Here is a 24030-nt window from a genome sequence, read left to right as displayed (position 1 = left end):
TTACAGCCATACTAAACAGCTGAAGTGTCAGACTGCAATCTGCAATAATGAGACTTCAGGGGAAAAAAAACGTCTCTTACCTCACCGAGGCCAGGAACCTCGGTGACACGTACCGACCATCAATGATGGCTCCTTGTGGCTTCCTACAATACAGTGGGATGCGAAAGTTTGGGCAACCTTGTTAATCATCATGATTTTCCTGTATAAATCGTTGGTGTTTACGATAAAAAATGTCAGTAAAATATATCATATAGGAGACACACACAGTGATATTTGAGAAGTGAAATGAATTTTATTGGATTTACAGAAAGTGTGCTATAATTCTTTAAACAAAATTAGGCAGGTGCATAAATTTGGGCACCGCAAAAAAGAAATTAAATCAATATTTAGTAGATCCTCCTTTTGCAGAAATGACAGCCTCTAAACGCTTCCTGTAGGTTCCAATGAGAGTCTGGATTCTGGTTGAAGGTATTTTGGACCATTCATCTTTCCAAAACATCTTTAGTTCATTCAGGTTTGATGGCTTCCGAGCATGGACAGCTCTCTTTAAGTCCCACCACAGATTTTCAATTATATTCAGGTCTGGGGACGGAGATGGCCATTCCAGAACGTTGTACTTGTTCCTCTGCATAAATGCCTTAGTGGATTTTGAGCAGTGCTTAGGGTCATTGTCTTGTTGAAAGATCCAGCCCCGAAGCAGCTTCAGCTTTGTCACTGATTCCTGGACATTGGTCTCCAGAATCTGCTGATACTGAGTGGAATCCATGCGTCCCTCAACTTTGACAAGATTCCCAGTCCCTGCACTGGCCACACAGCCCCACAGCATGATGGAACCACCACCATATTTTACTGTAGGTAGCAGGTGTTTTTCTTGGAATGCTGTGTTCTTTTTCCTCCATGCATAACGCCCCTTGTTATGGCCAAATAACAAAATTTTAGTTTCATCAGTCCACAGCACCTTATTCCAAAATAAGGCTGGCTTGTCCAAATGTACTTTAGCCCACCTCAAGCGGCACTTTTTGTGCTGTAGGCGAAGAAAAGGCTTCCTCTGCATCACTCTCGCATACAGCATCTTCTTGTGTAAAGTGCGCCGAATGGTTGAACGATGCACAGTGACTCCATCTGCAGCAAGATGATGTTGTAGGTCTTTGGTGCTGGTCTGTGGGTTGACTCTGACTGTTCTCACCATTCGTCGCTTCTGTCTATCCGAGATTTTTCTTGGTCTGCAACTTCGAGCCTTAACTTGAACTGAGCCTGTTGTCTTCCATTTCTTCAATATGTTCCTCACTGTGGAAACAGACAGCTGAAATCTCTGAGACAGCTTTCTGTATCCTTCCCCTAAACCATGATGGTGAACAATCTTTGTCTTCAGGTCATTTGAGAGTGGTTTTGAGACCCCCATGTTGCTACTCTTCAGAGAAAATTAAAAGAGGAGGGAAACTTACAATTGACCCCCTTAAATACTCTTTCTCATAATTTGATTCACCTGTGTATGTAGGTCAGGGGTCACTGAGGTTACCAAGCCAATTTGAGTTCTAATTATTAGTTCTAAAGGTTTTGGAATCAATAAAATGACAACAGTGCCCAAATTTAGGCACCTGCCTAATTTTGTTTAAACAATTATAGCACACTTTCTGTAAATCCAATAAACTTCATTTCACTTCTCAAATATCACTGTGTGTGTCTCCTATATGATATATTTTACTGACATTTTTTATCGTAACAACCAACGATTTATACAGGAAAATCATGATGATTAACAAGGTTGCCCAAACTTTCGCATCCCACTGTATATATATATATATATATATATATTTATATATATGTAATGTTATATGTTCCAAGGTTTTCTTTCTTAGGTTTTTGTTTTACTTTTCTATTTTGTACAATATAGTATAGCAATAAAATGTAACAGCAGTGGTAAGAATTACAGATATTGTCTTCTTTGTTGTATACGTGATTGTCCTTTTAAAAAATGAATAATGATCAAACATAATAAATATATCTGATCATTTGAACCAAATTATAACTCAGCCAACTAGCTAGTAAAGCCTAGCTGCTCCCAAAGTCATATTTAAGCCTCAGTACCTGCTCCACTATTCAGGGCAGTGGCACAGGGTCCAGATTGTCAAGGCCAGACTAAATGTCCTGCCCTGTTAATCAAATGTCAGGTGGGTGCTTCTTCACCTGTATAATTGATTTGCTTATCCCTATTACTAAATAACAATAAACTAATTTCCAAAAATGGAGTTAAATTTTTTTTTGACATGTAAAATAGAGTGAAACTGGATCGCACATCCTCAATACTATGCTTTTATCTAATAACTGCTTCTCAGCATAATCAACATCGGTTCTCAGCGCAATTTATAGTATACCTACCCCTATGTTGCATACTGTACATGAGACTGCATAAGGGTGTATAAATTCCTACCACCTCTCAGTTGGAGTTCCTGAGAGCATGTGATAAGGTGAGCTTTGACAACTGTTCACATGGTGCGGTGCTGTGCGTCGGCCATTGTTGTTTTGGTGCTGTGCTGGTGGGTTGGTGGGGCCCAGTGCCAGGGTGGCTTATGCCAGACAGCGGGGGCGTTGTTTGGCTGCTGGGTCCCGCTGCCTATTGGTGCAGTGCTGCGGCGCCGGTGGTCGCCTCGCCAAAGTTAGAGTAGATTTCCACTCTAGGAGGCAACCTTGTCGTGGTGATTGGGCCTATGCTTTTTGATCAAATTGTATACCAATGCCTCATGTACAGTATGCAACATAGGGGTAGGTATACTATATATTGCGCTGAGAAGCGATGTTTATTATGCTGAGAAGCAGTTATTAGATAAAAGCATAGTATTGAGGATGTGCGATCCAGTTTCATTCTTCAATTTTAAAATTTTTTGTTGACCATATAAAAATCTAGTCAGCACTTCACTTCAGAAAAATCCAGGGAGGATTTTTTCCAGGCTGCTGCAATTGTTTGGTGGCCAAGAAAAAGAAACCTTTTAATCGTAGAGATTGTAGTGGGATTCTCTGGATTCTCTTGCTAAGTAATGCCTCCCATGGGTCCTTTTGGATATTATATATCCATTTCTGAGTTAATGAGGTTATAAACTCTGATTGAAAGTCTTTTCACCTGAGGAGGCACCTTGGGTAGAAAACTCCCTTCCTGCTCTTCCTAACAAACCTCTGCTGTCTATTTAAGAAGCTACCTATACAGTGCTGCCCATAATTATTCATACCCCAGGCAAATTTTGACTTAAAGTTACTTTTATTCAACCAGCAAGTAATTTTTATGACGGGAAATGACATAGGTGTCTCCCAAAAGATAATAAGACGATGTACAAGATCCATTATTTCTCAGCTTTTATTTACATTTGAGCAAAAAGTGTCCAGTCCAAAATTATTCATACCCTTAGAAAAGCCTTTATTGGCTATTACAGCAATCAAACGCTTCCTATAATTGCAGACCAGCTTTTTGCATGTCTCCACAGGTATTTTTGCCCATTCATCTTTAGCAATGAGCTCCAAATCTTTCAGGTTGGAGGGTCTTCTTGCCATCACCCTGATCTTTAGCTCCCTCCACAGATTCTCAATTGGATTCAAGTCTGGACTCTGGCTGGGCCACTCCAAAACGTTAATGTTGTTGTCTGCTAACCATTTCTTTACCACTTTTGATGTGTGTTTTGGGTCATTGTCATGCTGAAATGTCCAGTGGTGCCCAAGGCCAAGTTTCTCTGCAGACTGCCTGATGTTGTCGTTTAGAATCCTCATGTATTGCTCTTTTTTCATGGTGCCATTTACTGTGATTAGGTTCCCTGGTCCATTGGCTGAAAAACACCCCCAAAGCATTAGGTTCCCACCACCATGTTTGACAGTGGGGATGGTGTTCTTTGGGTTGAAGGCCTTTCCTTTTTTGCGCCAAATGAAGGAAACATCATTGTGACCAAACAATTACATTTTTGTTTCATCTGACCATAACACAGAAGACCAGAGGTCTTCTTCTTTGTCCAGATGAGCTTTTGCAAAGGCCAAGCGAGCTTTTGTGTGCCTTATCTGGAGAAGTGGTGTCCTCCTTGGTCTGCATCCGTGGAACCCAGCAGTGTGCAGTGTCCGTTGGATTGTCTGCCTTGAGACATTGCCACCAGCAGAGCCCAGATTCACCAGGATGGCCTTGGTGGTGATCCTTGGATTCTTTTTCACTTCTCTAACTATCCTCCTGGCCAGCACAGGTGTCACTTTTGGCTTCCGACCACGTCCTCTGAGGTTTTCCACAGTGCGGAACATCTTGCATTTTTTGCTCAAATGTAAATAAAAGCTGAGAAATGGTTTTTTTCCACAATAATGCCTCTTGTACATAGTCTTATTATCTTTTGGGAGACACCTATGTCATTTCCCGTCAAAAAATTACTTGCTGGGTGAATAAAAGTAACTTTAAGTCAAAATTTTCCAGGGGTATGAATAATTATGGGCAGCACTGTACAGTCGTGGCCAAAAGTTTTGAGAATGACACAAATATTAGTTTTCACAAAGTTTGCTGCTAAACTGCTTTTAGATCTTTGTTTCAGTGATGTAGTGAAATATAATTACACGCACTTCATACGTTTCAAAGGCTTTTATCGACAATTACATGACATTTGTGCAAAGAGTCAGTATTTGCAGTGTTGGCCCTTCTTTTTCAGGACCTCTGCAATTCGCCTGTGTATGCTCTCAATCAACTTCTGGGCCAATTCCTGACTGATAGCAACCCATTCTTTCATAATCACTTCTTGGAGTTTGTCAGAATTAGTGGATTTTTGTTTGTCCACCCGCCTCTTGAGGATTGACCACAAGTTCTCAATGGGATTAAGATCTGGGGAGTTTTCAGGCCATGGACCCAAAATGTCAACGTTTTGGTCCCCGAGCCACTTAGTTATCACTTTTGCCTTATGGCACGATGCTCCATCGTGCTGGAAAATGCATTGTTCTTCACCAAACTGTTGTTGGATTGTTGGAAGAAGTTGCTGTTGGAGGGTGTTTTGGTACCATTCTTTATTCATGGCTGTGTTTTTGGGCTTGGATGAGAAGCAACCCCACACATGAATGGTCTCAGGATGCTTTACTGTTGGCATGAGACAGGACTGATGGTAGCGCTCACCCTTTCTTCTCCGGACAAGCCTTTTTCCAGATGCCCCAAACAATCGGAAAGAGGCTTCATCGGAGAATATGACTTTGCCCCAGTCCTCAGCAGTCCATTCACCATACTTTCTGCAGAAGATCAATCTGTCCCTGATGTTTTTTTTGGAGAGAAGTGGCTTCTTTGCTGCCCTTCTTGACAGCAGGCCATCTTCCAAAAGTCTTCGCCTCACTGTGCGTGCAGATGCGCTCACACCTGCCTGCTGCCATTCCTGAGCAAGCTCTGCACTGGTGGCACTCCGATTCCGCAGCTGAATCCTCTTTAGGAGACGATCCTGGCGCTTGCTGGACTTTCTTGGACGCCCTGAAGCCTTCTTAACAAGAATTGAACCCATTTCCTTGAAGTTCTGGATGATCCTATAAATTGTTGATTGAGGTGCAATCTTAGTAGCCACAATATCCTTGCCTGTGAAGCGATTTTTATGCAATGCAATGATGGCTGCATGCGTTTCTTTGCAGGTCACCATGGTTAACAATGGAAGAACAATGATTTCAAGCATCACCCTCCTTTTAACATGTCAAGTCTGCCATTTTAACCCAATCAGCCTGACATAATGATCACCAGCCTTGTGCTCGTCAACATTCTCACCTGAGTTAACAAGACGATTACTGAAATGATCTCAGCAGGTCTTTTAATGACAGCAATGAAATGCAGTGGAAAGGTTTTTTGGGATTAAGTTAATTTTCATGGCAAAGAAGGACTATGCAATTCATCTGATTACTCTTCATAACATTCTGGAGTATATGCAAATTGCTATTATAAAAACTTAAGCAGCAACTTTTCCAGTTTCCAATATTTATGTAATTCTCAAAACTTTTGGCCACGACTGTACATGCTGGTGAGTGCCTACCTTGAGTCTGCTACCCTGCAGGATATTCCTTTCCCCATTCCTCCCACCCTGTTATGATTAAATATGATTAAATAGCGGTAACAAAAGGATACTGGCCTATACATAATGCTTTATACCAACTTTCATTTCTACTACCTCAATACTGTTTTGCTATTAGTTCATTGTCTGAGCCGTATGATGGAACACTCCAAACTGTAACCTACAATTGACCAAATACCACTCTGTAACAATGTAGGGGGAAGGGAGGAACACCAGAATGACAACAGAAAGAAAAATACCAGGAACTAGGCCTCAAGGATAGGTAAAGAGAAATGGGGACAACCTAAGGAAACCCTAAACCTAGCCCTGACTCCTGTCAGTATGAATAGACCCTGAAGGTGGGAATATTCATACACCGTAAACCTAGGCCCTAGTAACCCTGAAAATCTTGTGTACAAGTACCACAAGCTGACACATAGCCCTCAAACATTTACGCAACCCCTGCCACCAGAATCTACGAGAAATTAGATCGACCGTGGATCTGCTCCCAGGGTGTCCTGTAAGAACTGTACAGTGATGTTCCTCAAACACCTTGTGTCGTAATTTGGAGGGAACAAACAACTTCCCCGGAGGACAGGACTCTGGTACATCTCCCTGGGCCTCCCACACCTCTGCCTCAAGGTCGGGATAAAGGGCAGATATTACCACCCCTTCAGCCAATATCGGACCAGGATCTTCCGAATCACCCCCCCCAGGAAAGCTATGCGACAAAGCGTCCGCCTTGACATTCTTAACCCCAGGGCGATAGGTGACAACAAAATTAAATCTGATAAAAAACAACAACCATCTGGCCTGCCTTGGGTTCAGACGTTTAGCCGACTCCATGCAAGCCAGATTTTTGTGATCGGTAATTACCATAATAGGATGAATCGCTCCTTCCAACCAATGACGATATTCCTCAAAAGCCAACTTAATGGCCAGCAACTCTCTATTACCTACGTCATAATTTTTTTAAGCAGTTGAGAGCTTCTTAGAGAAGAAAGCACATGGGCGCCATTCACTAGGTGAAGGACCCTGCTACAAGACTGCTCCTGCGCCTACCTCGGATGCGTCAACTTCCACAATGAATGGCTGTGACACATCCGGTTGCACCAGTATAGGAGCAGAAGCAAAACATTCCTTCACCGCAGAAAAAGCTGGCAATGCCTCATTAGACCAGACTGAGACATCCAAACCTTTCCTAGTCATGTCCATTAAAGGTTTAACCACAGTTGAGTAGTTCAAAATGAATTAACGGTAGTAGTTGGTGAACCCCAAAAACTGCATAAGCGCTTTCAGATTTTCGGGTCGATTCCAGTCCAACACAGCATGAACCTTCTCTGGATCCATACGAAAACCTGAAAATGAGAGTAAGTAACCCAGGAATTGCACTTCCTGATCTGCAAATACACCCTTTTCCAACTAAGCATAAAATTTATTCTCTCTTAGGATCTGTAACTCTTGTCTCATGTGATCCTGATGCGTCTCCAACTCTTCATGTCAGGAGAATAAATAAGAATATCATCCACCACAAACCTGCCCACCAGATGATGAAAGATGTCATTGAAGAAATGTTGAAAAGCCGCAGGGGCATTGGTTAACCAAAAAGGCATGATCATATTCTCAAAATGACTTTCAGGGGTATTAAAGTACGTCGTCCATTTGTCCCCCTCCTTGATCCTTACCATATTATATGTCCCCCTCAAATCCCATTTAGAGAACACCTTGGCACAGACAATCTGATTGAACAAATCTGGGATCAAAGGAAGGGGATAAGGATCATGGACAGTAATGCGATTAAGCTCACGGAAGTCCAAACATGGCCTAAGAGTTCTGTCCTATTTCTTAAAAATAGGAACCCTGCATCCGCAGGGGATTTGGATGGTCTAATATAACCTTTAGCCAAACTCTCGGTGATATATTCTTGCAAGGCTGCTCTTTCTGGTTCAGAAAGATTATACAACCAAGACTTGGGCAACCTAGCTCCGAGAACAAGGTTGATGGGGCAATCATACTACCGATGTAGAGGTAACTCCTGGTTTGCACTTTCAGAGAATACATCAGAAAAAATCAGAAATAAACGAAGGTACAACTTTAGTAATTCCAACAGAAAGCGATGTGCTAAGACAGTTGTCTATGCAATAATCCCTCCAATCAAGAATCTGTCTCGCTTGCCAATCGATGGTAGGATTATATTTGCTTAACCATGGTAACCCTAGCACCAAGGGAGCAGGCAGACCCTCCAGCAACAAACACGAAATAGATTCTTGATGAAAATCACCCACTTTTAAATGGATGTCCTGCACCATTTGTGAAAAACCTTTCTGTGTGAGTGGAGCGGAATCAATTGCAAACACCAAAATATTTTTGTCTAATGCACATGTTGTCAACCCATTCATACAGACAAACTGACCATCAACTAGGTTAACCCCTGCCCCACTGTCAATAAACACTTCAATTCCCACAGATTTGGAATCTAGCGCCACCTCGGTTGACAGGAGAAATCGGGTACTACCGGCAAATGACAAAAGTAAATTCTCAGATTCCCCACCCACACCACCAAGAGTGAGATGAGGAGTAAACATTTTTTTTTCTTTTTCACCTTGACGCTGAACATAAGGACATACGTTAACAAAATGCCCCCTTTATCCACAGAGAAAGCAGAGTCTCTTCTTAAGCCTAAAGTTCTTATCACCAGGTCCAGGAGTAGCTCCTCCCAGCTGCATTGGTTCATCACCAGACATGAACTCAAGTGTCTCTCTACCCAAAGTGTCGGAGGAGACCGCCACCTTATATGATAGTACGTCCTGAGATTGAGGAACCTTAGATCTCTCCCTCAGGTGTCTATCAATGCGTATAGGAAGGGACATGGCCGCTTCCAATGACTCAGGATTAGGGATGAGCGAACCCGAACTGTATAGTTCGGGTTCGTACCGAATTTTGGGGTGTCCGTGACACGGACCCGAACCTGAACATTTTCGTAAAAGTCCGGGTTCGGGTTCGGTGTTCGGCGCTTTCTTGGCGCTTTTTGAAAGGCTGCAAAGCAGCCAATCAACAAGCATCATACTACTTGCCCCAAGAGGCCATCACAGCCATGCCTACTATTGGCATGGCTGTGATTGGCCAGTGCAGCATGTGACCCAGCCTCTATATAAGCTTGGGTCACGTAGCGCTGCACGTCACTCTGCTGATACAAGCGTAGGGAGAGGTTGCAGCTGCGACGTTAGGGCGAGATTAGGCAGATTAACTCCTCCAAAAGACTTCATTCAGTGATCGATCTACAGCTGTGGATCATTGAAGTGCTGATATTCAATTGCTCACTGTTTTTAGGCTGCCCAGAGCGTTTTTATATCACTTTTTTCTGGGGTGATCGGCGGCCATTTTGTGGCTTGTGGTGCACCAGCACAAGCTACCACCAAGTACATTTAACCATCAATAGTGTGGTTATTTTTTGCTATATCCTACATCAGGGTCAAGCTTTCATCAAGTGCATTTAACCATCAATAGTGTGGTTATTTTTTGGACATATACTACATCAAGGGGAAGTTGAGCCTGTCACTAGTGATGTCGCGAACATAAAATTTTCAGTTCGCGAACAGCGAACGCGAACTTCCGCAAATGTTCGCGAACTGGCGAACCGGGCGAACCGCCATAGACTTCAATAGACAGGCGAATTTTAAAACCCACAGGGACTCTTTCTGGCCACAATAGTGATGAGAAAGTTGTTTCAAGGGGTCTAACACCTGGACTGTGGCATGCCGGAGGGGGATCTATGGCAAAACTCCCATGGAAAATTACGTAGTGGACGCAGAGTCGGGTTTTAATCCATAAAGGGCATAAATCAACTAACATTCCTAAATTGTTTGGAATAACGTGCTTTAAAACATCTAAAAATTAAATGCCTTATTTATCGGCAAGCTACTGTGCCACCCGGTATCAGTGGTTGGCACTGGCAGTGGGCACACTACAGTCAGTGGAAGCGGGCCTGACACACACTGGCAGCAGGCAAGCAACTGAAATTACACTAAAGTGTAAAAATTAAATGCCTTATTTATCGGCAAGCTACTGTGCCACCCGGTATCAGTGGTTGGCACTGGCAGTGGGCACACTACAGTCAGTAGAAGCGGGCCTGACACACACTGGCAGCAGGCAAGCAACTGAAATTACACTAAAGTGTAAAAATTAAATGCCTTATTTATCGGCAAGCTACTGTGCCACCCGGTATGAGTGGTTGGCACTGGCAGTGGGCACACTACAGTCAGTGGAAGAGGGCCTGACACACTGACTGGCAGCAGGCAAGCAACTGAATTTAGACTACTGTCTAAAAATTAAATGCCTTATTTATCGGCAAGCTACTGTGCCACCCGGTATCAGTGGTTGGCACTGGCAGTGGGCACACTACAGTCAGTGGAAGCGGGCCTGACACACACTGGCAGCAGGCAAGCAACTGAAATTACACTAAAGTGTAAAAATTAAATGCCTTATTTATCGGCAAGCTACTGTGCCACCCGGTATCAGTGGTTGGCACTGGCAGTGGGCACACTACAGTCAGTGGAAGAGGGCCTGACACACACTGGCAGCAGGCAAGCAACTGAATTTAGACTACTGTCTAAAAATTAAATGCCTTATTTATCGGCAAGCTACTGTGCCACCCGGTATCAGTGGTTGGCACTGGCAGTGGGCACACTACAGTCAGTGGAAGCGGGCCTGACACACACTGGCAGCAGGCAAGCAACTGAATTTAGACTACTGTCTAAAAATTAAATGCCTTATTTATCGGCAAGCTACTGTGCCACCCGGTATCAGTGGTTGGCACTGGCAGTGGGCACACTACAGTCAGTGGAAGCGGGCCTGACACACACTGGCAGCAGGCAAGCAACTGAATTTAGACTACTGTCTAAAAATTAAATGCCTTATTTATCGGCAAGCTACTGTGCCACCCGGTATCAGTGGTTGGCACTGGCAGTGGGCACACTACAGTCAGTTGAAGTCGGCCTGACACACACTAGCAGCAGGCAAGCAGCTGAAATTACACTAAAGTGTAAAAATTAAATGCCTTTTTTATGCAAAGTCCTGTGCCAGCCGGTATGAGTGGTGGGCACTGGCAGTGGGCACACTACAGTCAGTGGAAGTCAGCCTGACACACACTGGCAGGCAACTAACCTTAGATTAAAGTGTAAAAATTAAGTGCCTATTTTTTAAGCAAAGTCCTGTGCCACTCGGTATGACAGGGGTGGGCACTGGCAGTGGGCACACTACAGTCAGTTGAAGTCGGCCTGACACACACTAGCAGCAGGCAAGCAGCTGAAATTACATTAAAGTGTAAAAATTAAATGCCTTTTTTAAGCAAAGTCCTGTGCCAGCCGGTATGAGTGGTGGGCACTGGCAGTGGGCACACTACAGTCAGTGGAAGTCAGCCTGACACACACTGGCAGGCAACTAACCTTAGATTAAAGTGTAAAAATTAAGTGCCTATTTTTTAAGCAAAGTCCTGTGCCACTCGGTATGACAGGGGTGGGCACTGGCAGTGGGCACACTACAGTCAGTTGAAGTCGGCCTGACACACACTAGCAGCAGGCAAGCAGCTGAAATTACATTAAAGTGTAAAAATTAAATGCCTTTTTTAAGCAAAGTCCTGTGCCAGCCGGTATGAGTGGTGGGCACTGGCAGTGGGCACACTACAGTCAGTGGAAGTCAGCCTGACACACACTGGCAGGCAACTAACCTTAGATTAAAGTGTAAAAATTAAGTGCCTATTTTTTAAGCAAAGTCCTGTGCCACTCGGGATGACAGGGGTGGGCACTGGCAGTGGGCACACTACAGTCAGTTGAAGTCGGCCTGACACACACTGGCAGGCAACTAACCTTAGATTAAAGTGTAAAAATTAAGTGCCTATTTTTTAAGCAAAGTCCTGTGCCACTCGGGATGACAGGGGTGGGCACTGGCAGTGGGCACACTACAGTCAGTTGAAGTCGGCCTGACACACACTGGCAGGCAACTAACCTTAGATTAAAGTGTAAAAATGAAGTGCCTTTTTTTTAAGCAAAGTCCTGTGCCACACGGGATGACAGGGGTGGGCACTGGCAGTGGGCACACTACAGTCAGTTGAAGTCGGCCTGACACACACTAGCAGCAGGCAAGCAGCTGAAATTACACTAAAGTGTAAAAATTAAATGCCTTTTTTATGCAAAGTCCTGTGCCAGCCGGTATGAGTGGTGGGCACTGGCAGTGGGCACACTACAGTCAGTGGAAGTCAGCCTGACACACACTGGCAGGCAACTAACCTTAGATTAAAGTGTAAAAATTAAGTGCCTTTTTTTAAGCAAAGTCCTGTGCCACACGGAATGACAGGGGTGAGCACTGGCAGTGGGCACACTACAGTCTGTGGGCCTGCAGCTCCTCACACACAGGCAGGCCAGGCAACTGCAATATGTATATAAAGGGAAAAAAAAAAGCAGACTAATGTTGCAGCCCTAAAAAGGGCTTTTTGGGGTGCTGTCAGGACGCTGTCCTTACAGCAGAGATCAGATGAGTCTTTCAGGACTGGAGTGGACACTGAATTCACTAGCCTAGCTATCGATTTCCCAATTAAATCAGCAGCAGTTACAGTCTCCCTCCTCTCACTAAGACTGCAGCTTCAGAATGAATCTAAAATGGATGCTGTGCAGGAGGTGGGAGGGTCTGGGAGGGAGGGTATGCTGCTGATTGGCTGGAATGTGTCTGCTGACTGTGAGGTACAGGGTCAAAGTTTGCTCAATGATGATGTATAGGGGGCGGACCGAACATCGCATGTGTTCGCCCGGCAGAGGCGAACGCGAACAAGCTATGTTCGCCGGGAACTGTTCGCCGTCGGATAGTTCGGGCCATCTCTACCTGTCACCCAGCGCCTAAAAAATAGGCCTCACATTTATATTCATCCAAATCTGTACTGTTTTAGCTGGTCAAGTTATTTTTTGTGACCGTCAAAGCACAGTTTTTGTTCTGGGTTGAAAAACAATTCCCAAATTTGCAATTCTCAAAATTAGTGGTTTCTGCTGTATCAGGCCTACTTTAAATCTATCCCTAAAAGGGTATATTAGATTCAAGGTGCTAATAGGGTCATTCTCAAAAACTTAACACACACGCTACAGTGCAGATCCAAGTCTAATTCTGTGATTAAACGTATACCTGTCACCCAGCGCCTAAAAAATAGGCCTCACATTTATATTCAGCTAAATCTGTCATTACTGGTGTGCCTGTATTAGTGTAATACGGTACCTAAATAGATAGCCAGATAGTGTTAGGTGTCTGTAAAAAAAGGCCTGAATTTTAATTCAATACATTGGCCCGAATAATATTTTTCTTATTGTGGTGAACGGTAACAATGAGGAAAACATCTAGTAAGGGACGCGGACGCGGACGTGGACATGGTCGTGGTGGTGTTAGTGGACCCTCTGGTGCTGGGAGAGGACGTGGCCGTTCTGCCACAGCCACACGTCCTAGTGTACCAACTACCTCAGGTCCCAGTAGCCGCCAGAATTTACAGGGATATTTGGTGGGGCCCAATGCCGTTCTAAGGATGGTAAGGCCTGAGCAGGTACAGGCATTAGTCAATTGGGTGGCCGACAGTGCATCCAGCACGTTCACATTATCTCCCACCCAGTCTTCTGCAGAAAGCGCACAGATGGCGCATGAAAACCAAGCCCATCAGTCTGTCACATCACCCCCATGCATATCAGGGAAACTGTCTGAGCCTCAAGTTATGCAGCAGTCTCTTATGCTGTTTGAAGACTCTGCTGCCAGGGTTTCCCAAGGGCATCCACCTAGCCCTTCCCCAGGGGTGGAAGAGATTGAATGCACTAACGCACAACCACTTATGTTTCCTGATGATGAGGACATGGGAATACCACCTCAGCACGTCTCTGATGATGACGAAACACAGGTGCCAACTGCTGCGTCTTTCTGCAGTGTGCAGACTGAACAGGAGGTCAGGGATCAAGACTGGGTGGAAGACGATGCAGGGGACGATGAGGTCCTAGACCCCACATGGAATGAAGGTCATGCCACTGGCTTTCACAGTTCAGAGGAAGAGGCAGTGGTGAGACCGAGCCAACAGCGTAGCAAAAGAGGGAGCAGTGGGCAAAATCAGAACACCCGCCGCCAAGAGACTCCGCCTGCTACTGACCGCCGCCATCTGGGACCGAGCACTCCAAAGGCAGCTTCAAGGAGTTCCCTGGCATGGCACTTCTTCAAACAATGTGCTGACGACAAGACCCGAGTGGTTTGCACGCTGTGCCATCAGAGCCTGAAGCGAGGCATTAACGTTCTGAACCTTAGCACAACCTGCATGACCAGGCACCTGCATGCAAAGCATGAACTGCAGTGGAGTAAACACCTTAAAAACAAGGAAGTCACTCAGGCTCCCCCTGCTACCTCTTCTGCTGCTGCCGCCTCGGCCTCTTCTGCTGCTGCCGCCGCCTCGGCCTCTTCCTCCGCCTCTGGAGGGACGTTGGCACTTGCCGCCCAGCAAACATGGGATGTACCACCAACACCACCACCTGCGTCACCAAGCATCTCAACCATGTCACACGGCAGCGTTCAGCTCTCCATCTCACAAACATTTGAGAGAAAGCGTAAATTCCCACCTAGCCACCCTCGATCCCTGGCCCTGAATGCCAGCATTTCTAAACTACTGGCCTATGAAATACTGTCATTTAGGCTGGTGGACACAGACAGCTTCAAACAGCTCATGTCGCTTGCTGTCCCACAGTATGTTGTTCCCAGCCGGCACTACTTCTCCAAGAGAGCCGTGCCTTCCTTGCACAACCAAGTATCCGATAAAATCAAGTGTGCACTGCGCAACGCCATCTGTGGCAAGGTCCACCTAACCACAGATACGTGGACCAGTAAGCACGGCCAGGGACGCTATATCTCCCTAACTGCACACTGGGTAAATGTAGTGGCGGCTGGGCCCCAGGCGGAGAGCTGTTTGGCGCACGTCCTTCCGCCGCCAAGGATCGCAGGGCAACATTCTTTGCCTCCTGTCTCCTCCTCCTCCTACTCAGCTTCCTCCTCCTCTTCTTCCACCTGCTCATCCAGTCAGCCACACACCTTCACCACCAACTTCAGCACAGCCCGGGGTAAACGTCAGCAGGCCGTTCTGAAACTCATATGTTTGGGGGACAGGCCCCACACCGCACAGGAGTTGTGGCGGGGTATAGAACAACAGACCGACGAGTGGTTGCTGCCGGTGAGCCTCAAGCCTGGCCTGGTGGTGTGCGATAATGGCCGAAATCTCGTTGCAGCTCTGGGACTAGCCGGTTTGACGCACATCCCTTGCCTGGCGCATGTGCTGAATTTGGTGGTGCAGAAGTTCATTCACAACTACCCCGACATGTCAGAGCTGCTGCATAAAGTGCAGGCCGTCGGTTCGCGCTTCCGGCGTTCACACCCTGCTGCTGCTCGCCTGTCTGCGCTACAGCGTAATTTCGGCCTTCCCGCTCACCGCCTCAAATGCGACGTGCCCACCAGGTGGAACTCCACCTTGCACATGCTGGACAGACTGTGCGAGCAGCAGCAGGCCATACTGGAGTTTCAGCTGCAGCACGCACGGGTCAGTCGCACTGCGGATCAGCCCCACTTCACCACCAATGACTGGGCCTCCATGCGAGACCTGTGTGCCCTGTTGCGCTGTTTCGAGTACTCCACCAACATGGCCAGTGGCGATGACGCCGTTATCAGCGTTACAATACCACTTCTATGTCTCCTTGAGAAAACACTTAGGGCGATGATGGAAGAGGAGGTGGCCCAGGAGGAAGAGGAGGAAGAGGGGTCATTTTTAGCACTTTCAGGCCAGTCTCTTCGAAGTGACTCAGAGGGAGGTTTTTTGCAACAGCAGAGGCCAGGTACAAATGGGGCCAGATAGGGCCCACTACTGGAGGACGAGGAGGACGAGGATGAGGAGGAGGTGGAGGAGGATGAGGATGAAGCATGTTCACAGCGGGGTGGCACCCAAAGCAGCTCGGGCCCATCACTGGTGCGTGGCTGGGGGGAAACACAGGACGATGACGATACGCCTCCCACAGAGGACAGCTTGTCCTTACCTCTGGGCAGCCTGGCACACATGAGCGACTACATGCTGCAGTGCCTGCGCAACGACAGCAGAGTTGCCCACATTTTAACGTGTGCGGACTACTGGGTTGCCACCCTGCTGGATCCCCGGTACAAAGACAATGTGCCCACCTTACTTCCTACACTGGAGCGTGATAGGAAGATGCGCGAGTACAAGCGCACGTTGGTAGACGCGCTACTGAGAGCATTCCCAAATGTCACAGGGGAACCAGTGGAAGCCCAAGGCGAAGGCAGAGGAGGAGCAAGAGGTCGCCAACGCAGCGGTGTCACGGACAGCTCCTCTGAGGGCAGGGTTAGCATGGCAGAGATGTGGAAAAGTTTTGTCACCACGCCACAGCTAACTGCACCACCACCTGATACGGAACGTGTTAGCAGGAGGCAACATTTCACTAACATGGTGGAACAGTACCTGTGTACACCCCTCCACATACTGACTGATGGTTCGGCCCCATTCAACTTCTGGGTCTCCAAATTGTCCACCTGGCCAGAGCTAGCCTTTTATGCCTTGGAGGTGCTGGCCTGCCCGGCGGCCAGCGTTTTGTCTGAACGTGTATTCAGCACGGCAGGGAGCGTCATTACAGACAAACGCAGCCGCCTGTCTACAGCCAATGTGGACAAGCTGACGTTCATAAAAATGAACCAGGCATGGATCCCACAGGACCTGTCCATCCCTTGTGCAGATTAGACATTAACTACCTCCCCTTAACAATATATTATTGTACTCCAGGGCACTTCCTCATTCAATCCTATTTTTATTTTCATTTTACCATTATATTGCGGGGCAACCCAAAGTTGAATGAACCTCTCTTCTGTCTGGGTGCCGGGGCCTAAATATGTGACAGTGGCCTGTTCCAGTGGTGGGTGACGTGAAGCCTGATTCTCTGCTGACATGAAGACTGATTCTCTGCTGACATGAAGGCAGATTCTCTGTTACGGGACCTCTCTCCTCTGTCTGCGTGCCGGGGCCTAAATATGTGACAGTGGCCTGTTCCAGTGGTGGGTGACGTGAAGCCTGATTCTCTGCTATAACATAAAGACTGATTCTCTGCTGACATGAAGCCAGATTCTCTGTTACGGGACCTCTCTCCTCTGTCTGGGTGCCGGGGCCTAAATATGTGACAGTGGCCTGTTCCAGTGGTGGGTGACGTGAAGCCTGATTCTCTGCTATAACATGAAGACTGATTCTCTGCTGACATGAAGCCAGATTCTCTGTTACGGGACCTCTGTCCTCTGCCTGGGTGCCTGGGCCTAAATATGTGACAGTGGCCTGTTCCAGTGGTGGGTGACGTGAAGCCTGATTCTCTGCTATGACATGAAGACTGATTCTCTGCTGACATGAAGCCAGATTCTCTGTTACGGGACCTCTCTCCTCTGTCTGGGTCTTGGGGCCTAAATATGTGACAGTGGCCTGTTCCAGTGGTGGGTGACGTGAAGCCTGATTCTCTGCTATGACATGAAGACTGATTCTCTGCTGACATGAAGCCAGATTCTCTGTTACGGGACCTCTCTCCTCTGCCTGGGTGCCTGGGCCTAAATATGTGACAGTGGCCTGTTCCAGTGGTGGGTGACGTGAAGCCTGATTCTCTGCTATGACATGAAGACTGATTCTCTGCTGACATGAAGCCAGATTCTCTGCTATGGCATGAAGAGACTGATTCTCTGCTGACGTGAAGCCAGATTCTCTGCTATGGGACCTCTGTCCAATTGATATTGGTTAATTTTTATTTTTTTTATTTTTATTTTAATTCATTTCCCTATCCACATTTGTTTGCAGGGGATTTACCTACATGTTGCTGCCTTTTGCAGCCCTCTAGCTCTTTCCTGGGCTGTTTTACAGCCTTTTTAGTGCCGAAAAGTTTGGGTCCCCATTGACTTCAATGGGGTTCGGGTTCGGGACGAAGTTCGGGTCGGGTTCGGATCCCGAACCCGAACATTTCCGGGAAGTTCGGCCGAACTTCTCGAACCCGAACATCCAGGTGTTCGCTCAACTCTACTCAGGATATTCCTGAAACACCAACGCGTCCTTCAGGCTCTCGGATAACCCTTGACAGAATTGACTATGGAGAGCTGGATCATTCCACTCCGTATCCGTAGCCCATCTCCTAAATTCAGAGCAATAGGTCTCCGCAGAACGCTCTCCGTGCCATAAGCCACGCAACTTAGTCTCGGCCAGGGATATCCGATCTGGATCATCGTAGATAAGACATAGAGCTCTGAAAAATTCATCTACTGATCGGGGGGATTGTGATCTGGTCGGCAACGAAAAACCCCAAGATTGAGCGTCACCTTTAAGTAACGAAATGATTATACCCACTCTTTGACTCTCGTCCCCAGAAGAGTTAGGACGTAGTCTAAAATATAATTTGCACGACTCCCTGAACCGAATAAAGTTGTCACTTCCCCCAGAAAATGTGTCCGGGAGAGCGACCTTAGGTTCAGGACAGGCCTGGTTCCCACTGCCATTACCAGCCGCCTGTGGTCTCTGGATCTGTGAGACGGTCGTACGGAGGTTAGCTACCTCCAAAGACAGCCCCTGCAGTTGTCTGACCAGTGCAGAAATCGCATCCATCGCTGCACTGACACAAACAAAATGGCGATTTTTCGGCGGTTGATAATGTGTGGGAGGGGAGGAGCACCAGAATCACAACAGAAGGAAAAAAGACCAGGAACTAGGCCTCAAGGCTAGGGAAAGGGAAATGGGGACAAACTAAGGACACCCTAAACCTAGCCCTGACTCCTGTCAGTATGAATAGATCCTGAAGGTGGGAATATTCATGCACTGTAAACCTAGGCCCTAGTAACCCTGAAAAGCCCTAGGATTAGTGACAGGGTCTGAGACTACTGGTTCCTTCCCAGATAAATGAACCAGCGTCTCCTTGAGGCCTAGTAAACAACGAGCAAATGGGAGCAACAAAATACCAAGAGAAGTACACTCATCTTCAATAGAAAATGGATGAGCAGGAACTCAGATGTGGACCACACACCAACTCTTCCAACTCCAGGCAGAGAATATCAACTGCATGGTAAGAAGTGTGAGTCCAGACTAAATAGAGGAGCAGTAATGACCACAAGCTACACCTGAGACACGAGGTGTGGTCATTAACAACAACAACACTGTAATAAGTGAAAACAGATAGGCCTTCAGGTGACCTAACGTGCAGCCAGTCTCTCAGATCTTCTAACCTCTGTCACTGGAGGGACCGTGACACACTCATGGTGCCTGCCATCCAACGGAAGCCACCCCCCCTTGTTTGTCTTTCGTCTACTTCCCCTGTCCATCATGTTTATCAGTTATCCATGTTTCACTATACTATCTTAGTTGGCCATAATGACCATTTTCGATTGGCCACATAGTGGGTAGGGACATTATGCATTGTTAGTGCCAACAAATTTTCTCTCCTGATAGTTATACTCTGATGGACAGAATTGTTCTTACCACACATTACTGGATTACTTTGTCATATTCTCTGTTGGCACTTACTTGAACTAGATTTCATATCACTTTTAAATAGGCCTCAAATATTGCATGGTGCTATTACCCTTCTGAGCCATGCTCTATGTCCAGGCAGCAGACAAAAGCAACATGTGAGGTATTGCTGTGCATTAAAGGGAATCTGTCACTAGCATATTAGCAAAAAAAAAAAATCATGAATCCATGTGTAATAAAGTACCTTATTTCCATATGTCTTGTTCTTTTTATTCTGTGTCTTGTCATTTCTTCAAAAAAACGCTTTTTATGATATTCAAATGAAGCTGTAAGGAGCCCAGAGGGGCGTTATTCTTTGTCCACGGTGCCCAGGATCCGTGAAGTGCCGTGCCCGCCTAAATTTGAAAACAAAGAACTCCTCCAAGATCGCCTAAATCACCTCCCAGAGGCGAGGCTAAGTGCTCCCCCCCCAGCGCTGTGCTCTGCGGCAAACACCCCCGATCCTCCTCTCGCCCGCATCCGAAATCCCACGCAGGCGCAGTGCCGGCAATTGCCTGCGCGATGATAAGACGACTGAGGGCAACATCTTCAACAGCGTGACTGGGCATGCGCCGATCCCAGTGACGTGTTCGCTGTTTCCTCAGCCAGCTGGGATCGGCGCATGCTACATGCTGGAGGTAACTGGTGAGTTGTCTGTGAGTCGGACATAACGCTCCTGTAATTCGCCCACTGGCCCCTGGTATTGCCCATGCGGCACAGGTAGGTGAGTGTTAGGACCCGAGCTACTTGAGAAACCTTGGCGCGGTACTCCGGCTCAGACATGTCCTCTATAGTAGGATATGTTGGCTAATCTCTAAATTTTAACATCAGTTTAAGGGTTTAGTAAGACCGCAGAGTGCACCTGTCTTTGCAAATATTATTATCCTGTGATGACATCACCGTCATCTAATCAGTGCAGGAGGGGACGGAACTCAGCAATGGAGAGGAGAAATGGTGATGAAGGACCTATGATGACATCATGTGAAAAGAGGAGAAGAATGTGGAGAAGTGATGGATTTAATGTGAGAGCCAGAGAAATGCTGGGGGTTGTAGTTCTCTCCTCTTGTTGGAGGTGCTGGAGGGAGGAAATGATGGTTTGTACATGGGACTGTATGTTGGAGGAGCTGGAGGGAGTGATGTTATTTACATAGGACTTTATGCTGCAGGATGATGGAAGGAGGGAGAGTGATATTATTTACATAGGACTGTATGTTGGAAGAGGGTGGAGGGAAGAGAATGATGTTATTTACATGGGACTGTATGTTTGAAGGGTCTGAAAGAAGGGAAGTGATGTTTTCTGTATGGGACTGTATGTTGGAAGGGGCTGAAGGGAGGGGAGCGATGTTATTTACATGGAACTGTATGTTGGAGGGGGCTGGGGGAAGGAGTGATATTACTTATTGTACATGGGACTGTATGCTAGAAGGACTGAAGTGGGAGAGTGATATTCACATGGGACAGTATGTTAGAAGGGAGGAGAGTAATGGTATTTACATGGGACTATATATTGGAGGCAGCTGGAGGAGGAGGGTGCTGTAATTTACATGTGACTGTTTGTTGGAGGGGGCTGAAGGGAAGGGAACAATGTTTCTTACATGGGACTGTATGTTGGGGCTGAAGGGAGGGAAATGTGCTTTTTGTGGCGTTTTTACTAACTTTCAGTGTGTTTGTTGGTAGCATGGCTTTTTTTTTTCTTCTTCCATAACCTAGTATGTTCTAAGTATAGTCTATTTTTCAGGCATATTTCTGTAGGCTTCTCCATATATGCAGCTCATTATGCAATCCAGAGGAGGCCTGTGTCCTGTACTGCATCACAGACAGCGGCATGGAATGGGATTGAAGTGAGTATTTGATTTTATTTTCCTTTGCCACTCTGGTGGAGCATATTATTGGACCACTGTAGGGGTAATTATTATTACTGGAGACATTATGGTGGGCTTTATTACTTCTGAGATCACTATAAGGAGCATTATAACTACTGGGGACACTATGGTGGGCTTTACTACTTCTTGTAACACTATAGGGCATCATATTGTGTTACTGGGACACACTAAGGGGGGCATAAGTACTACTGGGGGTACTATAAGCAGGCATTATTACATGTGGGGGCACTATAGTGCCATTTTTACCTCTAAGAGGACTATAGTGGGTTAATTACTACTGAGGGCATTATGGTGGGCCCAACTACTACTGGGGGCACTACAGGGGGAATTATTACTACTGGGGGCATAATTGTGGGCTTTATTACTACTGGGGCACTATAGTGGGGTATAATTACTACTGGTGAATGTGGAGAACAGAGTGCATTATTATTCGCAAACTATGGGGGGCAGTGCTACTAATGACTAATGGGGGCACTCTGGAGGACCCTATTACTAGTGAGGGCACTCTGGGGGAGAGGGACAGTGTCAGCATGGCACAATTATGTTTATGTTGGTGGCACTATTACTGTCAGGGGCACTATTTTCTGAATGCAATCATTTTTGAGAGTACTGTGTGCCAATATATTGGAGGGGCATTATTTGTTTAATACTAGTATTTTCTGGGGTATAGTATTTTGTAGCATTAGGGAACACAGAGGGCAAAGCATTTGAGGTAGTAGCAGGATGACACTGTGGGAGCACCAGAATGAAGCGATTTGAAAGTGGGTAGGTAGATGAAAAATTGAGGAACCTAAGATGTCTATGTGGCAAACTCTGCAGAGATGACACATGGCAGAAAGAAGTTGTCATGGTGGTCTCAGCTTAATAGAGAAAAGGAAAGAAAGACTTGTAACATTAGAGTGGTTGTAACATTCATTTTTCCTGCATTTCTCTTCACCTAATATTTAGTTAATGAAACCCTCATGTGGTCTCTTTTGGGTTTAGACACTTTAGAGCAGTGTAGTCCATTTGACCTGCCCAAAGGGTTCAACTGACAGGAGATATTTTGCTGGATTCCTTTGAAGATACAGTAACTTGGCCTTTGATGCCCGACAATTTTTTTTTTTTGTTCATTTTGACCCCTTGTCTTTCCAGAATTAATAATGATGTTTTATTTTAACTCTACATAGTTTGAGACAACTTTGGGGGTCATTTATGACCAGATATATGCCACTTTTGCTGTCATGGTGCTGCAGAATCTGCCACTTCTTCCCCTCTCACACCAGGTCTAAAAAAGTAGGTATAGTGTGGGCAGAGAAGGGGATGGGCCGGCATGCCCGTCTCATTCATCATTCAAAACTATGTCTGTTTTAGGCGTAGAAAATGGTCTAAATGTAAGACAGCTAGGAAGGCTGGCGCCTCTACATAACTTCGGCGAACCACCGGCATCTAAAATGCTAGTCTTAATAAATGTGCCACTTTGTGTGTATCTATACTGCATGTTCAGTGATGTATTATTTATATAGTGGAATAAGTGCAATATTTTATTGAAAAAATTATTCCAATGATACTTTTTTATTTCAAACTTATAGAAATAGACCTTAAATATACGTGCATTATTTATTCTTATGTGACTAACACCTAAACCTTACTCACTAATAGTATGTTGTGTGTGGATTTTTTTGTTACTTTTTATCTATTTTATGTTCTGTTTAATCCATGGTACTTTTTCATTTTTATTATATAAAAAATATTAGCTTAGAAATGGTAGACATCTAAGCTACTTTACTAATAGTTAATAGTGATTCAAATTTGTGGCATACATTTGCACAATTGTACAACATCCATTAAGATTTGCATAACAGACTAGTCCCTTGTAATCTTATTATTATTATTATTTTCTAAGACCACGCAACCCTTGGCATTGTTGTAGTGTCACATATAAAACAGCATAAAGAATTATAAATATTCAAATCTGTTCAACTTACCCTGGTACATATTTTGGATCATAGCTGGAAAATAGAGACTCGGGTAGTTGTGGTAAAATAATAGGCATTTTGTGTAGACAGTGTTGATGGTGAACAATACAGATTATGAAAAGCCTGCTGTAGTTTGCCTAGTGACAGTAACCGGAGACGCAGAGGAATTTGTTATCACAACCAGCTACTTACTCTGTTGAGCTGTTTGTCTAGACAACCTGAGATGTCCAGCAAAAATAACCTCTGAAATTAATGTATTGGGGAAAAAACGCTAATTAGAATATCATCGACACACCGGTATTTGCCTTTTAGTTATAAAATGTAATTAGGTCTTCTTATATGTATAGGTCTAACATGTATGTTTGTATATGAACCCTGCAATTTTCTGTGCGTGTGTGGTTGCTATAGAAACAGATTAACAGTCTTTCTCAAGAAAAGTGCAACGCTGCCCCCTAGAGTCTACTGAGATAAATGCTTATTCAGGTGACTTGTGAAATGCTATTTCACAAGATCATATTTCTTACATTTACAGTTTATTTAATAGACAGTACAATTATCTATCTGTCCATCTTTCTAGCCGTCTCTCT

General features: G+C 45.5%; 1 protein-coding gene across 2 annotated transcripts in view; it reads right to left on the bottom strand.

Moving 5' to 3' along the window:
- Positions 1-23743, bottom strand: part of LOC120991575 (protein FAM166B-like) — a 54443-nt gene extending 30700 nt beyond the window's left edge. For both annotated transcript variants that reach the window (XM_040420356.1, XM_040420357.1), the window contains exon 1: positions 23453-23743. In XM_040420356.1, the coding sequence (XP_040276290.1) occupies positions 23453-23520 (68 nt within the window). In that variant the 5' untranslated portion in view covers positions 23521-23743. The remainder of the gene's footprint in view (positions 1-23452) is intronic.
- Between the last annotated feature and the right edge of the window lie 287 nt (positions 23744-24030).

The sequence above is a fragment of the Bufo bufo genome, chromosome 2 (genome assembly GCF_905171765.1).
Source record: "Bufo bufo chromosome 2, aBufBuf1.1, whole genome shotgun sequence".
In the NCBI taxonomy this organism is placed as follows: domain Eukaryota; kingdom Metazoa; phylum Chordata; class Amphibia; order Anura; family Bufonidae; genus Bufo; species Bufo bufo.
The sequence above is the reverse complement of the archived record's forward strand: the minus strand, read 5'-3'. Positions and strand labels throughout refer to the sequence as shown.